Source organism: Macrobrachium nipponense, chromosome 26, assembly GCF_015104395.2.
Source record: "Macrobrachium nipponense isolate FS-2020 chromosome 26, ASM1510439v2, whole genome shotgun sequence".
In the NCBI taxonomy this organism is placed as follows: Eukaryota; Metazoa; Arthropoda; class Malacostraca; order Decapoda; family Palaemonidae; genus Macrobrachium; species Macrobrachium nipponense.
Genome location: NC_087215.1, coordinates 26333174 through 26360701, shown reverse-complemented (window position 1 = coordinate 26360701; position 27528 = coordinate 26333174). Strand labels below are relative to the sequence as shown.

Here is a 27528-nt window from a genome sequence, read left to right as displayed (position 1 = left end):
GCTCCAGGCTGGGATGTGGAACTGGCAGTCCATCTCGATTACATCCTTAAATTGGGACAAAATAACATGGATATTGGTATTATTGAATAAAGGAATATTAATAAATACTATTATCATCATCTCCACAGTTCTCACATTCGAAGGAGGAATGGTGCCAGATTGGTCAAGATCGAAGAAATGTGGCAGTTCCCTAATTGCGTGGGCGCTGTAGACGGGAATCATGTAGCAATTGTTCCTCCCCCTAATTCAGGATCTTTCTTTCACAATTACAAAGGATTTCACAGCATGTTCTCATGGCAGTCGTTAGCGCAAATTATGAATTTATATTGTGTGACTTTGGCACTCATGGGAGAATTTCGGACGGTGGTGTAATTAGATCCTCAAATCGGACCTTGCCTTTTGTATTCGTGGGTGATGACGCATTTGCAATGAGACCAAATTTTCTGAAGCCATTTAGTCACACAGCAGGAAAAAGGGGGAACAAGTATTCAATTATAGATTGTCTCGTACCCGCCGCATTGTGGAGAGTACATTCGGAATATTAGCTTCTAAATTCCTCATATTTCATTCCCCCATACATCTCGATGCAGAGAATGCAGTTTCTGTGGTCAAGGCTTGATGTATGTTGCACAACTTTCTTCTGCGAGAGAGGGGTAACCGTAATAACAGGGCCTGCAACATCCTTTCTGAAACCCAGCTAAAAGAAAAAAATGGAAAAGGCATTCACCCCATTAGCTATAGAGCGTAGACACATTACCTATGAGGCAAAGGAAGTACGTAACTTGTATTTGGAGTACTTTAATCAGGAGTGTAGGGTTGATTGGTTGGATGATAAGATGCAATGATGAGTCAATGTGCAGGCTAAATATCCACATACGTGGTCAACTCTTGTCACTGTTTATTACTGCTTATGTCAATCTATATCCCAACAGTAGGAGATCTTTTTGTATCACTGGAATGTTTGAGGGCTATGTAAGAAAATACATTTATATGTATTACAGGCAATTATGAAATAAAGGTGTTCATTTATATTCAGCATAATGAATTATTACCTATATTTACTGAGTATTATTCCTTTCACGCTCAGGTGACACAATTCATTTTTCAGGTTATTATTAGACTATTTTATTCAGATTAGGAAGTGTATATGGATGACAAAGGGAAGATTGCTCAAGTCTTTACACTTTTAAGTTTTTGTATATGCTTCTAGAGCTCTATAGAATAGTTTGATGATTCCATGAAAAGGCTGCAAAAAGGCCCCACGAGCGTGAAACGTTATAATATGATATTTAATATTTAATATCTGATGATGATGTTCTTGGTGTTTCTTGGTCACGAAGGAATAAAAGCTGGTCGTAGTACCACAGACTTGGACGATAGACCTCATCTGTAGCTGCCCCAGACTTCTTTGAATTTTCAACGTTTTTCATTTCTTTCCTGAAGGAACTGTGCATGTTGTTTATCTTCTTGGTTACCGTGTCACGGGTAGCACTCCCATCCTTCTCTCGAAGTTTCTTCACCAATGCCTCATACGCTTCATTTTTCATATTCCTGTTTGAATAGTCTTTACTCTTAATATTCCATATACATGGATGTTGCTTGTATACATAAATGAATTTGTTCCGAAATCTTTTATCCACCCAATACATCAATGAATTCGTTCCAAAATCTAGATGTCTGACATAGTACTCGCCTACTAAATGGGTTCTTCTACTGCGACTTTTAACCATAGACAAAGGATAAGCCTGCAGGCCGCGTCGAAGACACCTCACATACATTCAGGCCTGCTCAAACAGGTATCGAGCTGTCCGGTCGCCTGTGAGTTCGAACCTGAGGAATAAAATCCCGCCATACACGCAACGATACAGTTAAACCACGCCCACAACGTTCTCACCTGAAGGCTGCAACTGAGCGTGAATGGGGGCCCTAAGCTGTGTCCGTCCACACGATCGAACTTTGTTCGGTGTGACGTCAAAAGCGGAGAAACAGCGGGCAAAGTGCCGACTTTTCCCTCTGCTGTTTCTCCGCTTGAGCTTTGGTCGGTGTGACGTCAAAAGTGCTGACTTGTCTCCCGCTGTTTCTCCACTTGAGCTTTGGTCGGTGTGACGTCAGAAGCAGAGAAACAGTGGGCGACAGAACTTAGCCCACCGTTTCTCCACCTCTGACATCATATCGAAGAAAATTCGATCGGGTGGATGTAGTCTTCCTTACACGACAAATCTAATGGTCTCAGCATTTTCTAAAATATTTTTTTTTATGCATTTAGGGTAAAAACCTGACTTGAAATCGAAGGTGGTGAAGAATTTACTGGTCGTACCCTTAATTAACAATCTTCGATATATGCAATGGTGTAGCATAGTTATTCCTGACATTTTAACTTCCTACAATCAACACAGAGCCTAAGAGAACCATCCTTCTTCATTTCTTTTCCTTTTTAACCATCACGATTGGAGAACGCAGGGAGATTCACTCTCTAATTATACCCTCGATCCTTCAATTCATCAATTTCGTCTCCCACCCCACCCCCCTTCCCAAGGAGGAGAGGCTTCTACCCTGCCACTCTCTACCCCTGGAGTTCCCAAACTGCCGGTTTTGTTCCCAAAGGGGTCTAGAGCCTTTCTGGGGGTCATGGATGATCCAGGATTTTGAGGAAATTTTTTTATGATATTTAGGGATTTTTGTTAGTTTGTTTATATTTAGTTTATATTGTTTTGCTTGTATCAAAAAAGCAAGTAGTACATCCTTCTCATTAAAATACATGATTAAATCAGTCCTTGTTAATAAACATTAATACGGATTTTTGTTTGTTGTCATCGCTCTCTCTGCGATGATTAATCTTTAATTTAATGTTTAAAATGTATCTGCGTCATTGGAAATGAGTACATTTTCAGAAGGCTTGTAAAGGTGGTGGTCGTGGTAGGGGTGACTTACTGGAAAAGTTTGGGAACCACTGCTCTATCCCAATGTTCCTGACTGCTTGTCGGGGGTTTGCTTTGGCCTTGGGGGCTTTGGCTCCCCGCCCCGCCCCGCCCCAACAAGGCGTCCCTCGTTCATCTAGGGCACGGCCACTACTGGCCAAGCAGCCCCGGGGGGTGGGGTGGGGGTTCCTCCCCGGCCCTGACCTCCCTAACCTTCGCTTCTCCGGTGGTTGGGGGTTCCTCACCGGCCTCCCATACCTTCTTGCTTCCCTTCGTTGTCCGTTCTGTCATCTTTGTTTCGTTCTCCCGCTCGTCCGTTCCACGTTATTGTGTGTGTATTTCACGTGCTTTTGTATGACGTAGAGCGAGCTTCGCTTTCATCATTGTGTTTATACAGCTTTGTTTGCGTGTACTCGTGTTGACATCTCATTTTTATTTACCCAGAATGCCGTGTTCGCCTACCAATCTGGTGGCTCGAAGTTCGATTCTCCGCTCGGCCAACGCGGAATCAGAGGAATTGATTTCTGGTGATTTCTCGACATAATGTGATTCGGATCCCACAATAAGCTGTAGGCCTCGTTTCTACGGAGCCAATTGGTTCCTAGCCACGTAAAAAATATCTAATCCTTCCAGCGAGCCCTAGGAGAGGTGTTAATCAGCTCAGTGGTCTGGTTAAACTAAGATATACTTTGACTTACACAGATTACCACAGAACTTTACTAACAAAAACTCTCTTTTTTTCCTTTATCATGAATCTTATATGTTACTGTTGTGTGTGAGTTACTTATTAACTGTATCGGTAGAGAAACTTTTGAGATGGTATATCCTCTCTGTCAGTAAGTTCATCTGTGTTTACACGCTTACTTCAGCAGTACAAGCTTCTATCAGCCCCAGCTTCCTTCCCTCCAAGTAATCATCCAACTCCATTTCTCTCTCTCTCTCTCTCTCTCTCTCTCTCTCTCTCTCTCTGTGTTGTGTGTGTGTGTGTGTGTGTGATCAGCCGATGTAAAAGGTGCTTTTATTAGAGTTCTAAGAATTCGGTTTTTTACTTGCGCGCACGACAGAGTTGGTTTCACTTGAGAGAGAGAGAGAGAGAGAGAGAGAGAGAGAGAGAGAGAGAGAGAGAGAGAGAGAGAGAGAGAGAGAGAGAGAGAGAGAAGGTGATTGAGAAACGCAGTTAGACGATTATTTCGAGGGTAGGAAGCTGGGCCTGATCGGAAATTTGATGGAAGAGGAAGGGGAATATTTATGATAATAATAATATGCCATTTAAAAGCCACTGTACTGTTAAGAATATTTATGCACAGAGTTATAAATATTTGTAACACTACTTTTATTATTATTATTATTATTATTATTATTATTATTATATTATTATTATTATATTATTAGAATGAAGTAGACTGTCTTGAACGTGTCCTGTTAGAAGGATGGGCGTATCATGCAAGTTAATTTTGAAGAAAGTCTATATATACAGAATTAACTCGCGTTAATGCAGCACATATTATTATTATTATTAAGCGAGATTTTATATATTGTTTTTTCTATTTTCCTTATAATTCGCTTCTCAGGCTCAGCGATGTTTCTGAGTAACTGGCCAATATTCATATTGGGAATTTTCAAAAAAAATTTATTATTATTATTATTATTATTATTATTATTATTATTATTATTATTATTATTATTATATTAATTAACGGGGACCACTCAGATATTGTTTGATTAGTAAGAATCCCGACCTGGAGCAAGGGAGAGTTGAAGTAGTGTGAGAGCTTAATAGGGAAAGACCAGGAGGAAAGTCAAGAGAAGAGAGCATTGCAACTTTCGCCTAATAATGGACGCTGCATTAGACATTTAATTCTGTCTATAAAGCGTCCGTTCAATTAAGCTTAAATAGCCAAGAAGAGTATCTTCATATATTCATCGCGATGAACCTCAACCATTACACTATCAAGAAATGTCTTGCGGAAAAATAATATGTAGAATTTACTATGTAAATATATTGCAAAATCATTGTAAGTTAACATTAAGGTTAAAATTTGAAAATTGGAATTTCTGTTAAATAGAATTATACTGTTAAGAAATAAGATTTATGTTAACATAATGTAAAATCATTATTGTAATATGTTAATATTAAGGCCATGTTAAGAAAATTGTTCCCTTACCCAAATAAAATTGTGGATAAACCACACTTTACTTTACTCTTACTAATATTTAACTTTCTAAACTATTCCCTACCATGGTCTTTCACCAATCTTACCTATTAGCTAAAAAAAAAAAAAAAATGTGGAAGTTGTTGAGACGTCATGAACTCGAGTGTGAGTCTTACTTTGATGCACCTGCGTCTCTCTAGCTACTGTTCGCAGGCTCTGGATGTCTTTGATTCCCTTCGTGTTCCCCTGAGTGAGTCCTTTGCGTTCTGATATTTTCGGGAAGTCATCTGTGGACCGTTTGTGTTTTTAATTTGTAAGTGACCATTTAGGGCGACGTATCCTATTGTTTAGCCTGTCTGTCTCATTTGGAGATGAGCCAGGAACCGATCCTGTATTTTTTCCTCACATTCCTTGAGAAAAAAAGGAGAAGAATCATTAAGAGGGGGCCAGGGGTCGAGATCAGTGAAACCTGGCCAGATCTCAATTAAGGTAATTTGTTGATAAGTCATTATCTGATTCTTGAAAGGCAAGGGAGTAGTGGGGTTAAAATTTGAGGTCACTGAAACTACGACAAAATCATAGGTCGTTTGTTGATTGTGTGTGAGAGGTGGTTCTGTCAGGTTTGGCATAGATTAATGGCGTCGTATATTACTTCTTCTCTATAAGAGCATTCAATAATAATAGTAATAATGGCCGTCTTGGTGCCGTGCTGTAATTATGAACTTTGTCTGAAAGACGGTCATCTTCCGAAATAATAATAATAATAATAAAGAGGACGACGTTAGCATGATTTACATATTTGGCAGCCATGGAAGAAACCCCTATCTCTTAACGTCACAAGAATCCATAGCTGTGGATTTTTTTTTTTTTTTTTTTTTTTTTTTTTTTTTTTTTTTTTGTCAGTCGTCATTCCGTTTTGAAGGAAGTGAATGATCTCTCTCTCTCTCTCTCTCTTCTCTCTCTCTCTCTCTCTCTCTCTCTCTGTAAGGTATATTTGTGAAAAGTAGAGCAGTCTCCACCCATACTATATTTGCTACTACTCTTTGGGACGAAGCCAAGGCGCTAGCCTATGGTAGTAGCAGTGATGGGGAAAGGTAGTTTATCTTAATTCACATCCTCCCCCCCCCCCCCCCCCCCCACCCTCTCTCGCTCTCCTTTCCCTCCCCCATTTTCTCGGCTCACTTGAGATGTGTTAAAGTCGGACCTGCATGCATAGGTGACTTGAGAATGTGTATTTTTAGCTGCTGAAATGGTATGGGCACCTTATGTGGGTGATGTTGAAATGGTGTATATTTTGAATGTTGTGAATGATGTAACGGGTGATGTGGTTGTTGGGTTTTTCAGTCAGATATGTGGATATGGGTGTGGCAAAGCAATTCATGCCCGTTTCCTATCCAAGAAAATGCTTCTATTGACTTGAATTGTAAACTAGGGTTCTGGTAACTGCAGCCACAATGAGGGGCATAGGGCTAGCAACTTCACCTCAAACTGCTTGTTTAGTTGCAATATAATATATATATATATATATATATATATATATATATATATATATATATAATATATATATCGGGTTGTGAAAACAAAGTTGGGAAGAAATTAGATTTATCTGTGGAAGTCAAGGCGGCAGTGTATGGAGGGATTATTGAGCCAACGCTCCTTTATGGAAGTAGAGTTTGGATATCGAATGTGAATGAATGATAAAAAGGTTGGCACTTAAAATGAATTGTTTAGTGTAGCGTCTGCAAATTAAGAAATGTCGAGATTCGTAGAAGCCACAGAAATGTTACTATAGGTGACAGGATGAGTCAGTTTTAGTTTTCTGTACAAGCAAACTATCGTCCTGACTTTGCCTGTCTGTTCGCACATTTTCTGTCCGCCCTCAGATCTTAAAAACTACTGAGGCTAGAGGGCTGCAAATTGGGATGGTAATCGCCCACCCTCCACTCATCAAGCATAACAAATTGCGGCCTCTGGTCACGGTAGTTTTTTAGTTTTTTATTATTATTATTATTATTATTATTATTATTATTATTATTATTATTATTTAAGGTTAAAATTAGCCGTGATCGTGCGTCTGTAGTTCAGAAGTGTTACGGAGAAGAGAGGAAGTGCTAGAAGTGGTTGGATAGCTGGAGTGAAAAAGGCACAGGACTGGAAGGGCCCTTAATATCCTGGATAGGGATGTATGGCGTAGGGCGTTCAACATGCTGTTGGTGAGCTCCTTGTGTAAGCATTTGAAGCGGGTAATGTTGTAGTAGAAGTTTCACTCCTCAGAGGTTCTACCACAATTCGTCTGTAAAAGTATGAATGTTGCAGTTACCATTTGTGTTAAAATATATATGTATATGATATATATATATATATATATATATATATATATATATATATATATATATATATATTTATATATATATTGTATAGATGATGTGTGTCTCTAGTGTGTATTTAGTGTTTGCTATAGGAGATAAATTTAATAGTTCTTGAGTGAAGTGTTTCATGTATTTTTTAAGAAACGCTAATATTATGAATTTGCTGATTATTTTGACAGGTTAATATCTATTTTTCCTTCGCGTGTGTTTAGAATTATAAGTGTCCTAAGCAGTATAGTAAAGATGTGGTCAAGTTCTTTCAAATGTGTGACGGTTCTCTCTCTCTCTCTCTCTCTCTCTCTACTGGATTTGAGTAAGGAAGAGGTTGTCGATGCGTCGGGAAAGTTTGGCCGTCCCAAAAACGTAGGAATGACTATATTTGTTTGGGCGTCTTGTCTTTCGATGATTTTATTGTTGATTTTTTTTCGTGTCGCATGATAGAAAAGCCTATGCCTCACTATTCAGATTACAAGGTGTAGTACCCCTGCAACCTCCTGCCGGGACAATGCATATATGCTGTCCACTGTAGGCATTATTTAAGGTTCTTTGCAGCGTCCCTTCGTCCCCTAGCTACATCACCTTTCATTCCTTTTACTGTCCCTCCTTTCTTATTCTTTTTATTCCATTTTACTTTCCACATTATCCTAACAATTGATGCATGATGCAACCGCAAGGTAATCCTCCTGTTACATCTGGCGAGCCATTTTACTGTCAATTTTCGGTTCAGTGCTGAATGGCCTCGTGGGTCCCAAGTCTTCTGATTCAATTTTCGCGACATTGTTTCACCGTGGAAAGACACATTCCTGTAATGCGAAAGTATACAGACGGGTCTTCGGTTCCCCTTCGATCTTTGTTTTCTCCTCACCGATAAATAGATTAGATCAGGGGCCGGTGCCATTTTCATTTAACTAATTCTTGAACGATATTTTTTTTGCATTTTTTTTTGTCTGATGTATTTGTCTTGCATACTTATTACTTGATGTGTGACCGGGAACCTTTGTTGAAAACGAAATATTCTTGAAGCTGAATTGAATGTCAAATTTCGGTAAGGTTTAGAGACACACTTGTTTTTGCTGCCTCCTAGTGGAATGGTTATTGTAGTTGTAGTGTTGTTGGTCCTACTTTGTTGCTGTTCTTGTTGTTGTTCTTGTTGGGGGTTAGGAAAGCCCTATGGAAAAGCCTAAAAAGGTCTGAAAAGGGTGTTTTGCGTTGAGGTAGATACAGGAATTTTAAAAGAGGTTGTTGATGATTTATTTATAGGAATGAACATGTAAAAAATAAATGATGTGCATGTTGGACAGTACCTAACAATTATTACTAATAAAATATAGCGTATTTATTTTAATTTTCGTCTGTGAAACAAGGCGTTATTCGACTATAGATTGTAGCACGTGTCCCAGAGTAAGCTGGGGGTCGGATCATGCCTTGTTTTTCTAGTCTGTGACTTTCAATAACCTTCATTAACCGCCCCCCCCCCAACCCCCATCAATTTTTCCCTTGTCTTAGTGACACCTCTTTTCAATGTCTATATCACATTTCCCTTTTCATCCTTCACTCGTGTTTTCTCTCTCTTCCTCTTCTGCAAACCTGTGATGGACACCATTTAGTTTGTAGAGAAAAACCAGGTCTTGGCCAGTTGCCTAGCCTCCTTGTGCTCTGCTCTCTGCTCATATACATACTATGTATGTATATATATATATATATATATATATATATATATATATATATATATATATATATATATATATATCTATATATATATATATATATATATATATATATATTTAACATCTTAATTTGATCTTGCTGTAAGACATTCTCTCTCTCTCTCTCTCTCTCCTCCTCTCTCTCGTCTCTCTCTCTCGGATTCCTCTCTCTCTCTCTCTCTCTCTATTTCCTTTCCCACCCCTCCCATTATTCCATTCCCTCTCCCGGCTACAGCAGTAGTGTACTCTATGACAAGGCTGCGACCTGTCAAGGTAATGAAGTTTTTCCTCTTTGATTTTTTTTTTCGTGTCTCTTTGGGAATATTTCCCTCTCCCCTTCGTTTTTAACTCGCTTTTCCCCTCGCGTGTTTATCTTCACCCCTCACTGTGTGTGGTGTGCGAACACTTATGGACTCTCTCTCTCTCTCTCTCTCTCTCTCTCTCTCTCTCTCTCTCTCTCTCTCTCTCTCCCCTCATTCTGCCATCTTTCCCTCCTACTGCCATGAAATTTACTTGCTTACCTATGCGACCTTTCACGAGGGGAGCGGGGTATTGCTTGCAAGTGGAGAGTATAATAGGGCTTTGTTTTGGTTGTTTGTTTACAACTTTCTACGTTTCGATAGTTCGGGAATGGTTGATCAATATGTGTAATCCGCATTGTGGGAAGAATGTTTTCATTTATGTTGTTGGTTGACAGATTGTAAGGGTCTTATTTTAACTTATAAAGATGTATTTTGACTTACAACCATGTATTTTGACTTAAAAAGATGTATTTTGACTTACAAAGATGTATTTTGACTCACAAAGATGTATTTTAGAGATCGATAACTACAGAAACTCAATTCTGCTCAAATATAACCCAGGAAAATCTTGACTCCTGATTGAGGGTCCCGTGTTTCACTCTTTCTTACTCTGCACTAACCTCTAAAACCCCCTTCTTCAGGTGATCACGCTGAACCCTCGTTGCGAGAACGTGGAGACGTCCCTGGGTGTCCAGGTCACAGTGACGGGCGTGGCGCAGGTCAAAGTCATGAAGGAGGAGAAGGTCCTGAAGATTGCCTCCGAGCAGTTCCTCGGAATGCCTGCCGAAGAGATCAAGGGCACCATCCTCATGACCCTTGAGGGTCACCTGAGAGCCATCCTTGGTAAGATTCGTGAATGATTCATCTCCCTGAGCTGTTGCAGAGGTACAGATGACAGAATGATTGGAGCCTTTTTTAGTTTTATTTTATTTTTATTTTTTATTTTATTTTGTAGGAATTCCCTAGGATATTTTGAGTATTTTGACCTCTGTAGGCACTGTCTTGGAGCATTATTTCTGTACTTTTTCTGCAAGTACTTCTTTGGACCACACTCTTGACATTTTTGCAATCCTCATTTATGGCCTAGAGCAGTTGTATACCTTTTTTTAGGGAGGCCAGCCTCCTTTAGAAAATGTAGATCTAATACATTTACAGTATGTCTGTATGTATGTACATATATGTATTTGCATTTATGATTATATGTACTTATATATTAGTATAGTTCCTATATGTGACTCATTTTAAACACATTTATTTTTTTAGTTCCTATGTAATCGTAATACGCCCTCAATTACCTAGATGTTGTGATGCCAGTTTTAAGCCACAAATCAATCAATCCTTCCTATGGCCTGTGCTCTTTCATCTCTGCTGTATGTACTTTCTTAGGTACTATTTTAGACCATGCTTCCATGACTAATTGTTATTAATTTAGACGTTATTTCTATTGTCTTATATATAAGAAATACCCTTGACTATTGTTCTTATTTTGTTTTGACAAGTATCACACTGAATTCATATTGTTTCTTTGGTCTTCACTTTCCTGTCATTTGTGTAAGTACTACCTTGGACCATTCTCCCACGAATCTTCCGTGACTGTGACCTTAGGCCAGAGGTTTTCAACCTGTGGGTCGCGAGATCCTGTCACCCACCAGTGTCTATCGTGTTTGCAGATAGACTTTGGACCCGTCAGAGCTATAAAGCTTAACAGATTTGGAAGCAGAAATGAATAAAAAAAAATTTTTGTATTGTCTGGTTGATGAAAATATGGTAACCTTACATATTATTGATTCAAAGATGTTAAATGTGGGTCATCGGTCATGCTGAGTTGCTCATAAAGGGTCGCTGTGTGAAAGATGTAGAAAACCACTGCCTTAGGCAGAGCTCATTTCCCGGGGGGTGGTGCCGTCAGTGCACCTCATGGAGTGCACTGTAGGCATTACTTAAGGTTCTTTGCAGCATCCCTTCGGCCTCTAGCTGCAACCCCTTTCATTCCTTTTACTGCACCTCCTTTCATATTCTCTTTCTTCCATCTTACTTTCCACCCTTTCCTAACACTTGATTCATAGTGCAACTGCGAGGCTTTTCAATATCAATATCCGTTTCAGCTCTGAATGGCCTTAGTTGCCCCAGTGCTTGGCATTATGCCTAAAACCTGTAAAACAAACCTATACCTATAATAAAGGGAGGGATTTCTCTCTCTCTCTCTCTCTCTCTCTCTCTCTCTCTCTGTGTGTGTGCAAGATGAATCGTATTAAAAATTGTCCAGGAAACAATTAGATTAGATTTAAAGGTGAAAGGCTGAAATCGTGATGTAAATCACGCGCGTTACTTGATGAGATATTGTGAGTTATAAGGATTGGAACATTTTCTTAGTCTCGCTCATTTGTTTATCTGTTACGTTATTGCCAAGTTTATCTAGATCTTGAATATACACTTAGTGAATGGTGGAGCCTGTGCTAATGTAAGTGGGCCCTTTTTTTTCACTTGGCTTTGTCCTGCTAAATGGTGCTATTAAAAGAAGCCGGTGGTTGAGCAGTCTATAGTGAAATGTAGGGTGGATGGACTAGTCACGTATTCTCCCAAGATGAACGTAGCCCTTGAGACCCTGAACGTTGCCACATGTCCGGAGTTGAAGTCAGTATATCGTTATGAGATTTAGTTATTGAAAGAAGGTGTTTAGCCAGTATTTGATGCCATTCTATGTCGGTTGATGTCAGAAGTACACCAGGAAAATGTTTCACCTGCGCGTTGATGCCTTCATTTAAATAAAGACTAATGCTTTTATGTATACTTTTTTTGGGGGGTGTTTACTTATCAAGTGCACAATGCTTAGTAGTGCTTGCTAAGTATCTTATCTTTATTCATTTGTCTGTTTCCTGTAAATATAGTCTAATTCTCATGCTTTTTGTTTGTATTTAGTTTACTTCTTTTGGCTGTATTTCATTTTGTTTTCAAGGACACTTTGGTATGCGAAAGTTTGTTCGTCAGAGTAAAAATAATGATTTCCCATATCGTAGTGGCGTGTAGAACTAGACATGAAACCTGCATTGTTATTCTTGTTTAGATATTTAGACATTTTTATTTGTTTTGTGTTTTAAAATTTGTAATAATAATTTTTTGTATTAATAGTACTAATAATGCTTTATTTCAACATTAAGCCAAACCTACAAGAGGGGCTGGCTTCAGGGAAATGCAATGCGCCAGTCACTGTGACTTTTTGCTGTTGCCTTATTTTTGAACTCTGTGCACAGCAGTGCTTTCACACCCACATTATAAGAGTATTTTGAATTTCATGACGTGGTGCTCTGTTTTAATAATGATAATAGTCTTAACTACATTCAGATATATCATTTTTACTTTTCTTATTTTCACTTCAACAACCTGACTGTCCTTCTTATCTTCACTTCAACAACCTGACTCTCCTTCTTATCTTCACTTCAACAACCTGATCTCCTTCTTATCTTCACTTCGACAACCTGACTGTCCTTCTTATCTTCACTTCAACAATACTCTCCTTCTTATCTTCTTGACAACCTGACATCCTTCTTATCTTCACTTCAACAACCTGACTCTCCTTCTTATCTTCACTTCAACAACCTGACTCTCCTTCTTATCTTCACTTCAACAACCTGACTCTCCTTCTTATCTTCACTTCAACAACCTGACTCTCCTTCTTATCTTCACTTCAACAACCTGACTCTCCTTCTTATCTTCACTTCAACAACCTGACTCTCCTTCTTATCTTCACTTCAACAACCTGACTCTCCTTCTTATCTTCACTTCAACAACCGCTCTCCTTCTTATCTTTATTCAACAACCTGACTGTTTCTTATCTTCATTTCAACAACCTACTCTCCTTCTTATCTTCACTTCACAACCTGACGTTTCTTATCTTCACTTCAACAACCGACTCTCCTTCTTATCTTCACTTCAACACCTGAACCTGTCCTTCTTATCTTCACTTCAACAACCTGATTATCTCATTCCTTATCTTCACTTCAACACTGACTGTCTTCCTTCATTTTCCTCTCTTCCACTCAACCTTACTATCCTTCTTATTTTCAATTCAAACAACCCTTGACTATCCATCTATTTTTCACTTCAACAACCTCACTATCCTTCCTTATTCTTAATTCAACAACCTCATTTCCTTTTATCTTCAACCTTCAAAAACCATGACTGTATTTCCTTATCTTCCACTTCAACAACATGACTATCCTCTTATTTTCACTTCAACAACCTGACTATCCTTCTTATCTTCACTTCAAACAATGTTTCTGTCTTCTTTTATTTCACTTCAACAACCTCACTATCCTTCTTATTTTCACTTCAACAACCTGACTATCCTTATTTTCACTTCAACAACCTGACTGTCCTTCTTATCTTCACTTCAACAACCTGTCTGTCCTTCTTATCTTCACTTCAACAACCTGTCTGTCCTTCTTATCTTCACTTCAACAACCTGACTGTCCTTCTTATCTTCACTTCAACAACCTGGCTGTCCTTCTTATTTTCACTTCAAAAACCTGTCTGTCCTTCTTAAATCTTCACCTTCAACAACCTGTCTGTCCCTCTTATCTTCACTTCAACAATGTGACTGTCCTTCTATCTTCACTTCAAACACAACGTGAACTGTCCTTCTTATCTTGACTTCAACAACCTGACTGTCCTTCTTATTTTCACTTTCAAACATCCTGACTGCCTTCTTAATCTTTCACTTCAAACAACAGGACTGTCCTTAGCTTTCACTTCAACAACCTGACTTCCTTTTTATTTTCATTTCAACCAACCACACTGTCCTTCTTAATTTTCATTAAAACAACCTGCCGTCCTTCTCATCTTCACCTTCAACAACTTCTGCCTTCTTACTTCACTTCAACAACCTGGCTGCCTTATTATTTCACTTCAAACAACCTCACATCCTTCTTATCTTCAACTTCAACAACCGACTCTCCTTCCCGAGATTTCACTTCAACCAACCTCACTATCCTTCTCTTTCACCTTCAACAACCTGAACCATCCTTTCTTATTTTCTTCCAACCTTCAACAAAATTCACTATCCTTCCTTATTTTCAAAAATTCAAACAAATGTAATTGCCTTAATTATGTTCACTTTCAACAACCTTCACTATAAATTATTATCTTCAAAAATTTCAAAACAACCTAAACTGTATTAATTTTATATTCACTTCTTAACACAAATTCCCATATTATTATTTTAACTTAACAACCTCATATTCCTTCTTATTTTCATTCAAAAACCTCACTCCTTCTTATCTTCACTTAAACAACCCACTTCCTTCTTATCTTTCACTTCAACAAACCTGTTGTTTTCCTTCTTACCTTCACTTCAACAAACCTTACTATCCTTCTTATTTTCTTACATAACAACCTAATATTTCCTTATTTTCCTTCAAAACCAAACCTATCCTTCTTATCTCACTTCAACAACCTCACGTCCCTTCTTAGCTTCACTTCAACAACCATCACTATTTCCTTATTATTTTCACTTCAACAACCGACTATCCTTCATTTTCACTTCAACAAACCTGACTATTCCTTATTTTCACTTCAACAAACCTGACTGTCCTTCCTTATTATTCACTTCAACAACCGTCTGTCCTTCTTATCTTCCTTTCAAACAACCTCACGTCCTTCTTATTTGCACTTCAAAACAACCTGACTATCCTTTTATTTTCAACTTCAACAACCTGACGGTCCTTCTTATTCTTCACTTCAACAACCTGTCTGTCCCTTCCTTATATTCACTTCAACAAAGTGGACTGTCCTTTCTTATCTTCACTTTCAAACAAACCTGACTGTCGTTCTTACTTCACTTCACACCTTACTCTTCCCAAACTAGCTTTCAACTTCAAAAACCTGACTCCTCCTTCTTATCTTCACTTTCAACAACCTGACTCTCCTTCTTATCTTCCCTTCAACACCCTTTCAACAAGTCCCCCTTCGATCTTCATTGTTCAACAACCTTGACTTTATCCTTCCTATCTTCAACTTCAAATCCACCCTGAACTATCCTTCTTATTTTTCACCTTTCAACAACCTGACCTATCCTTCTTATCTTGCACTTGTTCAAACAACCTGACTGTCCTTCTTTATCCTTCACTTCAACAACCTGACTATCCTTCCTTATCTTCACTTCGACAACCGTGGAACCATCCTTCTTATCCTTCAACTTCCAAAAAACTGAAGCCTGTCCTGTTTCCTTAATTTTTTCACTTCAACAATCCTCCACTATCCTTCCTTTTATTCATTCAACTTCAACAAAAACCTGACTATCTTCTTATCGCATCTTCACTTCAACAACCTGACTGTCCTTCTCCTTTTTCACTTTTCAATAAATAACCTTTCACTAATCCTTCTTAATTCCTTCACTTCATCAACGCTTACTTCCTTCTTATTTTTCACTTCAAACAACCTGATTGTATTTTCCTTATTCCTTTTCACTTCACAACCTTCAGTATCCTTCCTTATTTTCTCCTTCAACAACCATGTCTGTCCTTCTTATCTTCACTTCAACAAACCTTCACTATCCTTTCTTATCCTTCACTTTCGAACAACCTTACTATCCTTCTATTTTCACTTCAACACCCTGTGTTGTCCTTCTTTTCTTCACTTCAACAAACCCTTGGACCTAGCCTTCTTATTTTCACTTCAACACCTTCACTAAAATCCTTCCTATTTTCACTTCAAAACACCTCCACTTTATCCTTCTTTTTTCACTTCAACAACCTCACTATCCTTCTTATCTTTTCAGCTTCAACAACGTGTCCTGTCCACTTATCCTTTCACTTCACAAAACCTGACTGTTTCCCACTTATTCAAGCAACCTGCAATCACCTGACTTGTCCTTCTTTTATTTCTTACACTTCAACAACCATGACCTTTCCTTCTTATCATTTTCACTTCAACAACCTTACTGTCCCTTCTTAATCTTCCTTTAACAACCTAAACCTGTCCTTCTTATCATCACTTCAACAAACCTTGACTTATCTTCTTATCTTACTTCAACCAACCTTGACTGTCCCTTCTTATCTTCAACTTCAACCACCTGGCTAATTCTTTTTAAAATCTTCAACTTCAACAACCTGACTGTCTTCCTATTCTTCACTTCAACAACCTTAAACCTCTTTTCTAAATCTTCCCTTTCAACACCCTGACTGGTCCTTCCTTATTCTTCATTTTCAACAACCTTGACTAAAAAATCCCTTCACTATCTTCACTTCCATTCACCTTAACTTCCTTCGTACTTCCTTCAAACAACCTTGACCTATCCTCTTATCTTCCATTTCAACAACCTTGACTGTCCTTCTTATCTTTCCAACTTCAAACCACCTGCTATCCTTCTTATTTCTTCACTTCAACAGCTACCTGACTATTCCAACAACCTTCAACTTCAACAACCTTTCCTGTTCCTTATTTTTCACTTCAACAAACCTTTCACTATCCCTTCCTTATTCATTCACTTCAACAACCTGACTATCCTTTCTTATCTTCACTTCAACAACCTGACTTCCCTTATCCTTCACTTCAATAACCTTCACTATCCTGCTTATCTTCAACAACAGCAACCTTACATCCTTCTTATTTTTCAACTTCAACAAACCTGACTGTATTTCTTATCTTTTCCACTTCAACAACCTTGACGTATCCTTCTTATCTTCACTTCAACCAACCATGTCTGTCCTTCTTATTATTCACTTCAACAACCTCACTAATCCTTCTTATCTTCACTTCGAACAAAACCCTGGACTATCCTTCCTTATTTTCACTTCAACAACCTGTTGGTCCCCTTCTTTTCTTCACTTCAACAACCTTGACTAGCCCTTCTTATTTTCACTTTTTCAACAACCTTCAAACTATAAACCTTCTTTTTTCACTTCATCAACCTTCACTATCCTTCTTATTTTCACTTCAAACACCCTCACTATTCCTTCTTATCTTCACTTCAACAACCGTGACTGTCCTTCTTATCATTACCACTCAAACAACCTGAACCTTGTCCTTCTTAATCATTCCGCCAATTTACCTTGACTGTCCTTTCTTATCTTCAACTTCAACCAACCTTGACCTGGTCCTTCTTATCATTCACTTCAAACCAAACCTGACTGTACCCTTCTTATTTTCACTTTAACAACCTGACTGTCCTTCTTATTCAAATCCTTCCAACAACCTGAACTTTGTTTTTTTTTTTTCCTTCCCCTTAGCTTCCAAACTTCAACAACCTGACTGTCCTTCCTTATTTTTTTTTTCATTTCAACTTCAACACCTGACTGTCCGTTTCTTATTCATTTTCACTTCAAACAACTCCTGACCTGCCTTCTTATCATTCACTTCCAATAACCTGTCCTTCTTCTTATTATTCACTTCACAAAACCATATATGTCCTTCTTATCTCCTCAACAACCTTACTATCCTTCTTATTTTCACCTTCAACAACCTTGACTCTCCTTCTTATCTTCAACTCAACACCTGGACTCTCCTTCCTTATTCTTCCTTTCCAACAACCTTGAACTCTCCTTCTTATCTCTCTTCAACAACCTGACTTGGTCCTTCTTATTTTCAGCTTCAAACAAACCTGACCTCTTCCTTCTTGATCTTCACTTTCAACAACCTGTGTGTCCTTCTTAATCTTCCTTCAAACAACCTGCTGTCCTTTCTTATCTTTCCACTTTCAACAACCTGCACTGTCCTTCTTTTATTTTCACTTCAACAACCATGACTGTCCTTCCTTATCTTTTCACTTCAACCAACCTTGCTGTTCCTTTTTTTATTTGCCTTTCAACAACCTGACTGTCCTTCTTAATTTTCACTTCAAACAAACCATGACTATTCCTTCTTATTTTCACTTCAACAACCTGACTGTTCCTTAATCACAACCTTCACAAAACCCTGATTATCCTTTCTTAATTTCACTTCAACAACCTGCCGGTCCTTCTCCATTTCTTCAAACTTTCACAACCTGAACTGTCCTTCTTCTCTTTCAAAACAACTACACCATTCCTGCCCTTCTTATCTTCACTTCAACAACCTGGACTGTCCTTCCTTATTTTCACTTCAACAACCTGTCCTGGTCCTTTCTTTAATCTTTCACTTCAACAACAATGACTATCCTTGCTTATTTTCCTTCAACAACCTGACTATCCTTCTTAATCGTTTTCACTTCAAACAACCAGACTGTCACCTTCTTAATTTTCACTTCAACAACCTGAACCTGTCCTTATTTTCCACTTCACAACCGGACTATCCTTCTTAATTTAATTCACTTCAACAACCTGACTTATTCCTTCTTATCTTCACTTCAGCAACCTGAACTGTCCTTCCTTCCTTTTCACTTCAACACCTGTCTGTCCTTCTTATCTTTTCACTTTCAACAATCCTGTCTGTGCCCTAACCTATCTTCACTTCAACAACCTTGACTGTCCTCTTATCTTTCCACTTCAACAACCGTGACTGTCCCTGTTCTTATCTCACTTCAACACCTACTGTCCTTCTTATTTGCACTTCAACAATCCTGACCTGTCCTTCTTAATCTTCACTTCAACAACATTTGCCCTGTTCCTTAGCTCTACTTTCAACAACTCTGAACTGTCCTTTTTAATTTTCCATTTCAACAACCTCACTGGTCCTTCCTTATTTTCACTTAAAACAAACCTGCCTGTCCTTCTTTCATCTCACTTCCAAACAACCTTCTGTCCTTCTTGATCTTCACTTCAAACGCTGCTGTCCTTCTGTTACCTTCACTTTTTCAACAACCTTCAACTAATGCCTTCTAATCCTTCAGCTTCAACCCAACCTGACTCTTCCTTCCTTATCTTGCAGCTTCAACAACCTCACCATCCCGTTCTATCTTCACAATTCAACAACCTTGACGTATCCCTTCTTAATTTCACTTCAACAACCCTTCACTTATCCCTTCTTATTTTCACTTCAACAACCTGTCTGTCGCTTCCTATGTTCACTCAAGCAACCTGACTATCCTTCTTAATCTTCACTTCAACAACCTTGACTATCCTCTTTCTTATCTTCATATTCAACATAACCTGAACTGTCCTCTATCTTCACTTCAACAACGCTCACTATGCCTTCTTATCTTACTTCAACCAACCTGTTCTGTAAATTCTTAATCTCCTGTCAACAACCTTACTATCCTTCTTATTTTCAAACTTCAACAACCTGACTATCCTTATTCACTTCAACAACCTGCTGTCCTTTTCTTATCTTCAACTTAACCAATGGTCTGTCCTTCTTATCTTTCACTTCAACAAACCTTCACTATCCTTCTTATTTTTCCACTTCAACAAACCTGACTATCCTCATTTTCACTTCAACAACCTGATCTGCCCTTCTTAATCTTCACTTCAACAACGCTGTCTGTCTTCTTAAGTTCACTTACAACAACCTGTCTGTCCTTCTTATCTTCACTTCAACAACCTTGCTGTCCTTCTTAATCTTCACTTCAACAACCTGACTGTCCTTTCTTATTTTATTCACTTCAACAACCTGTCTGGTCCTTCTTATCTTCACTTCAACAACTGTCTGTCCCTTCTTAATCTTCAAACTTCAACAACGGGCTGTCCTTCTTTAATCTTCCTTCAAACAGCGTACTGTCCTTCTTATCTTCACCTTCAACAACCTTTTGACTGTCCTTCTTATTTCACTTTCAAACAACCCTGGCGGGAAAAAACTGTCTTCTTAATCCTTCACTTCAAACAAACATGAACTGTTCCTTAGCTTCAACTTCCAACAAAGCCTGACTGTCCTTTTTAATTTTCATTTCACAGACCCGTTAAGATGTCCTTCCTTATTTTCACTTAAAACAACCTAACCTGTCCTTCTCATCTTCACTTCAACAACCTGTCCCTGTCCCTTCTTTATCTTTTCACTTTCCAACAACCTGGCTGTCCTACTTATTTTCAACTTTCAACAACCTGTTCTGTCCTTTCTTATTTTTTCACTTCAAACAACCTGACCTGTCCTTCTTATCTTCACCTTCACAATCTACTGTCCTTCTTATATTTCACTTCAACAACCTTGACATGTCCTTCTTATTTTCACTTCAACAACCTGACCTGTCCCTTATTTTCACTTCACCAACCTGACCTATTAACTTCTTAATTTCCACTTCCAACAACCTGACTAATCCTTCTTATCTTCACATTCAACAACCTAACTGTCTTTCTTAATTTCACCTTCAAACAACCTGTCGTCCCTTTCTTAATTTTTCAACTTCAACAAACCTGACTGTCCTTTCCTTCTTATTCTTTTCACTTCAACAACCTGACTGTCATTCTTAATTTCACTTCAACAACCTGACTGTCCTCTTATCATTCAACCTCAGCAACCTGACTGTCCTTCTTATTTTTCACTTCAACAACCTCTGTCCTTCTTAATTTCACTTCAAACAACCTGACTGACCTTATTTATCTTTCACTTCAACAACCTGACTGTCCTTCTTATTTTCACTTCAACAACTGTCTTCCTTCTTATCTTTTTCACTTCAACAAACCTGACTATCCTTCTTATCTTCACATTCAACAACGTCTGTCCTTCTTATCTTCACTTCAACAACCCGACTATCCTTCTTATCTTATCTTCAATAACCTGTGTGTCCTGCTTATTTTTCACCTTCAACAACCTTACTATCCTTCTTATTTTCATTCAACAACCTGACTGTCCTTCTTATTTTTCACTTCAACAACCTGACTATCTTTTTATCTTCACTTCTAACAACCTGTCTGTCCCTCTTATCTCACTTCAACAACGTGACTGTCCTTCTTATCTTCACTTCAACAAACGTGACGTCCTTCTATCTTCACTTCAACAAACCTGACTGTCCTCTTATTTTCACTTCAACAAAACCTGACGTCCTTCTCTTCACTTCAACAACATGATGTCCTTAGCTCACTTCAACAACCTGATGTCCTTTTATTTTGCATTCAACAACCTAACTGCCTTCTTATTTTACTTAAACAACCTGCGTCCTTCTCATCTTCAACTTTAACCAACCTCGTCCTGGTCCTTGCTTTATCTTCACTTCAACAACCTGGCTGTCCTTCTTATCCTTCACTTCCAACAACCTCACTATCCATTCTTATCTTTCACTTCAACCAACCTGACTCTCCCTTCTTATTTCTCACTTCAACAACCTCCAACTATCCTTCTTTAGTCAGTTCACTTTCAACAACCTGACTACGCCTTCTTAGATTTTCACCTTTCAACCAACCTCAACTAGACCTTATTATTTTCACTTCAACAACCGGTCTGTTCTTTCTTATGTTTTCACGTTCAACAATCCTAACACATTACTTCCTTATTTCTTCAACTTCAAAACAACCTTGAACTAATCCTTCTTATCTTCACTTTCAACCAACCTGACTGTCCTTCTTATCTTCACTTCAACAACCTTACCTATCCTTCCTTATTTTCACTTCAACACCTGACTATCCTTCTTAATTTCACCTTCAACAACCCACATCCTTTCTTATCACTTTCAACAACCTCACTCTTCCTTTTATCTTCACTTCAAACAACCTTATATTTCCTTTACTTCACTTCAACAACCTGACCTCTATTTCTTATCTTCACTTCAACAACCTACTATCCTTCTTATTTTCACTTCAACAACCTGACTACCTTATTTTTCACTTCAACAACCTGACTGTCCTCTTATCTTCACTTCAACAAACCTGTGGTCTATCCTTCTTATCTTCACTTTCAACACCTTTCACCTATCCTTCTTATTTTCACTTCAACAACCTGACTATCCTTATTTTCACTTCAAACAACCTGACTGTCCTTCTTATCTTCACTTCAACAACCTGTGTCCTTCTTATTTTATTCTCACCTTCTTAACACCCTCCTTACTGTCCTTCTTATCTTTCACTTCACAACCTGACTGTCCTTATTCTTTTCACTTCAAACAACCTGACTGTCCTTCTTATCTTCACTTCAACAACCGAAACTGCCTTCTTAATATTCACCAAAAACTGTCTGTCCTTCTTCAATTTCTTGCTTCAACAACCTGACTGTCCTTCTTATCTTAACACTTCAACAACACTCACTATCCTTCTTATTTTCACTTCAACAACATGACTATTCCTTTATTCCATTCAACACCGACTGTCCTTCTTATCTTCAACTTGCAAACAAACCTGTATGTCCTTCTTATATCACATAAAAACCTGCTGTCCTTCTTATTTCACTCAAACAACCTGAACTGTCTTATCTCACTTCAACAACTGATGTCCTTCTTATTTTTCACTTCAACAACTGTCTATCTTTCTTAATTCACTTCAACAACCGTACTGTCCTTCTTATCTCACTCAACAACCGACTGTCCTATCTATGTTCACTCAACAACCTGTCCTGGCCTCTTAATCTCACCACTCTTCATGTAAGGTTCAAACAACCTGGAAACGTGCCTTCTTAATCCTCACGCAACAACCTGATGTCCTTCTTAATTTTTCACTTCAACAACCCATGGTCGTCCTTCTTATTTCACTTCAACAAACCTGAATGTCCTTCTATCTTTTTTCACTTCAACAACCTGACTGTCCTTATCATTCACTTCAACAAACCTGACTGTCCCTCTTTATTTTCACTTCAACAACCTGTACTGTCCTTCTTATTTCACTTCAACAACTGACTGTCCTTCTTATCCTTCAAACAAACCGGCTGTCTTTAATTTCAACTTCAACAACCTGACTATCCTTTTATCTTCACTTCAACAACTGTCTTCCTCTTAAATTCACTTTCAACAACCTGACTGTCCTTCTTATCCTCACTTCAACAACCTGACGTCCTTCTTATTTCACTTCAACAAACCTGTCTTTCCTTCTTAATTTCACTTCAACAACCTGACTGTCCTTCTTATCTTCACTTCAACAACCTGACGTCCTTCTTAATTTCACTTCAACAACCTGTCTGTCCTCTTATTCACTTCAACAACCTGACATCCTTCTTATCTTCACTTCAACAACCATGTCCTGCCTTCTTATTCACTCAACAAACCCCTGTTCCTCTTATCTTCTTCAACAACCTGACTATCCTTCTTATTTTCCATTTCAACAACCTACTATCCTTCTTATTTCTTCATTCAACAAACCCCGACTAATCCTTCTTATTTTCTTCAATAAAACTAATGTGTCCTGCTTATTTTCACTTCAACCAACCTACTATCCTTCTTATTTTCACTTTCCAACAAAAACCTGACTGTTCCCTTCTTATTTTCACTTCAACAACCTGACTATCCTTCTATCTTCACTTCACAACCTGTCTGTCCTTATATTCACTTCAACAACCTGATTCCTTCTATCCTTTCACTTCAACAAACCTGTCTGTCTTCTTATTTTCATTCAAAACAACTATCCTTCTTATTTACTTCAATAAACCGACTAGCCTTCTTATTTGTCATTTCAACAATCCCACTATCCTTCTTATGCCTTAATTCTTTCAATAACCTGAACCTATCCTTCTTATTTTCATTTCAAAACAACCTTTTAAACTTAATCCTTCTTATTTTCCAACTTCAAACAACCTGACTAATTCCTTCTTTATTCCCCTCACTTCAAAAAACTTCAACTTTTATTCCTTCTTATTCTTCACTTCAACAACACCTGAACTCTCCTCTTATTTTCATTCAACAACTAACTTAAATCAACTTATCACTCAACACTGAACTATTCCTCTTATCTTCAACCTGCAAAAACCTTCACCGATTCATTCTTATCTATCTTCAATAACCTGAATATCCTTCTTATTTTCATTTCAAAACAACCTGACTACCCTTCTTATCTTCACTTCAACAACCTGGTCTGTCCTTCTTATTTTCAATTTCAAGAACCTGAATGATTTCTTAATCTTATTCTTTTCACTTCAACAACTGTCCTCTTCTTATTTTCAATTTCAAGAACCTAAACCTTGATCCTTCCTTAAATTTTTCTTTTCAACCGTTCAACAACCAACCTGTCTGTCCTTCTTATTTTTTTTTATTTCAAGAACCTGGACTAATCCTTCTTATCCTTCACTTCAACAACCCTGTCTGTTCCTTCTTATTTTCTTTCAAGAAACCTGCATCCTTCTTATTTTCACTTCAAGGACAAGCCTGAAAGGCTATCCTTTCTTATCCTCAACTTCAACAACCTGTCTGTCCTTATTTTCATTTCAAACAAACCCCTGCTATCCTTCTTTAATTCATTCAACAACCTGGTCTGTCCTTCTTATTTTCAATTTCAAGAAACCTGACTATCCTTCCTTTAATCCTATCTCAAACAACCTGTCTGTCCTTTACTTATTTTCATTTCAAGAAACCCTGACATCCTTCTTATTTTCACTTCAAACAACCTGGGAACTATTCTTATCCCACATTTCAAACAACCGTTCTGTCCTCTTATTTTCATTTCAACAACCTGACTATTCTTCTTATTTTCACTTCAACAACATGACTGCCCTTCTTATCTTCACTTCAACAACCTGACTATCCTTCTTATTTTCACTTCAACAACCTGTCTGTCCTTCTTATTTTCACTTCAACAACCGTTCTGCCCTTCTTATTTTCACTTCAACAACGTGACTGTCCTTCTTATCTTCACTTCAACAACCTGTCTGTCCTTCTTATCGTCACTTCGAAAACCTGTCTGTCCTTATTTTCACATCAACAACCTGACTGTCCTTCTTATCTTCACTTCAACAACCTGTCTGTACTTCTTCACTTCAACGACCTGACTTTCCTACTTATTTCACTTCAACAACCTGTCTGTCCTTCTTATTTTCATTTCAACAACCTTACTATCCTTCTTATTTTCACTTCAACAACCTGACTGTCTTTCTTATCTTCACTTCAACAACCGGACTGTCCTGCTTATCTCACTTCAACAACCTGTGTGTCCTTCTTATTTTCATTTCAACAACCTTACTATCATTATTTTCACTTCAACAACCTGTCTGTCCTTTTTATCTTCACTTCAACAACCTGTCTGTCCTTTTTATCTTCACTTCAACAACCTGTCTGTCCTTCTTATCTTCACTTCAACAACCTGTCTGTCCTTCTTATCTTCACTTCAACAACCTGTCTATCCTTCTTATTTTCACTGCAACAACCTTACTATCCTTCTTATTTTCACTTCAAGAACCTGACTGTTCTTCTTATCTTCACTTCAACAACCTGACTGTCCTTCTTATCTTCACTTCAACAACCTCACTATCCTTCTTATCTTCACTTCAACAACCTGACTATCCTTCTTATTTTCACTTCAACAACCTCACTATCCTTCTTATTTTCACTTCAACAACCTGTCTGTCCTTCTTATGTTCACTTCAACAACCTCACTATCCTTCTTATCTTCACTTCAAAAACTTGACTATCCTTCTTATCTTCACTTCAACAACCTGACTGTCCTTCTTATCCTCACTTCAACAACCTTACTATCCTTCTTATTTTCACTTCAACAACCTGACTATCCTTCTTATTTTCACTTCAACAACCTCACTATCCTTCTTATCTTCACTTCAACAACCTCACTATCCTTCTTATCTTCACTTCAACAACCTGACTGTATTTCTTATCTTCACTTCAACAACCTGACTATCCTTCTTATTTTCACTTCAACAACCCAACTATCCTTCTTATCTTCACTTCAACAACCTGACTATCCTTCTTATTTTCACTTCAACAACCTGACTATCCTTATTTTCACTTCAACAACCTGACTGTCCTTCTTATCTTCACTTCAACAATGTGTCTGTCCTTCTTATCTTCACTTCAACAACCTGACTATCCTTCTTATTTTCACTTCAACACCTTGACTATCCTCATTTTCACTTCAACAACATGGGACTGTCCTTCTTATCTTCATTCAACAACCTGTCTGACTTCTTATCTTCACTTCAACAACCTTCTGTCCTTCTTATCTTCACTTCAACAACCTGACTGTCCTTCTTATCTTCACTTCAACAACCTGTCTGTCCTTCTTATCTTCACTTCAACAACCTGACTGTCCTTCTTATCTTCACTTCAACAACCTGACTGTCCTTCTTATTTTCACTTCAACAACCTGTCTGTCCTTCTTATCTTCACTTCAACAACCTGTCTGTCCCTCTTATCTTCACTTCAACAACGTGACTGTCCTTCTTATCTTCACTTCAACAACGTGACTGTCCTTCTTATCTTCACTTCAACAACCTGACTGTCCTTCTTATTTTCACTTCAACAACCCGTCTGTCCCTCATATCTTCACTTCAACAACCTGTCTGTCCTTCTTATCTTCACTTCAACAACGTGACTGTCCTTCTTATCTTCACTTCAACAACCTGACTGTCCTTCTTATTTTCACTTCAACAACCTGACTGTCCTTCTTATCTTCACTTCAACAACATGACTGTCCTTTGCTTCACTTCAACAACCTGACTGTCCTTTTTAGTTTCATTTCAACAACCTGACTGTCCTTCTTATTTTCACTTCAACAACCTGCCTGTCTTTCTCATCTTCACTTCAACAACCTGTCTGTCCTTCTTATCTTCACTTCAACAACCTGACTGTCCTACTTATTTTCACTTTAACAACCTGTCTGTCCTTCTTATCTTCACTTCAACAACATGACTATCCTTCTTATTTTCACTTCAACAACCTGACTGTCCTTCTTATCTTCACTTCAACAATCTTACTGTCCTTCTTATTTTCACTTCAACAACCTGACTGTCCTTCTTATTTTCACTTCAACAACCTGACTGTCCTTTTTATTTTCACTTCAACAACCTGACTATCCTTCTTAATTTCACTTCAAAACCTGACTGTCCTTTTTATCTTCACTTCAACAACCTGACTGTCCTTCTTAATTTCACTTCAACAACCTGACTGTCCTTCTTATCTTCACTTCAACAACCTGACTGTCCTTCTTATTTTCACTTCAACAACCTGTCTGTCCTTCTTATCTTCACTTCAACAACCTGACTATCCTTCTTATCTTCACTTCAACAACCTGTCTGTCCTTCTTATCTTCACTTCAACAACCCGACTATCCTTCTTATCTTATCTTCAATAACCTGTGTGTCCTGCTTATTTT

General features: G+C 38.1%; 1 protein-coding gene across 1 annotated transcript in view; it reads left to right on the top strand.

The window, feature by feature from the left end:
* The window catches only part of LOC135200081 (flotillin-2-like), a 139189-nt gene that overhangs the window by 97733 nt on the left and 13928 nt on the right, over window positions 1-27528 (top strand). Inside the window, 1 exon segment of the mRNA XM_064228381.1 lies at window positions 10090-10291. Within this exon segment, the coding sequence (XP_064084451.1) occupies window positions 10090-10291 (202 nt within the window).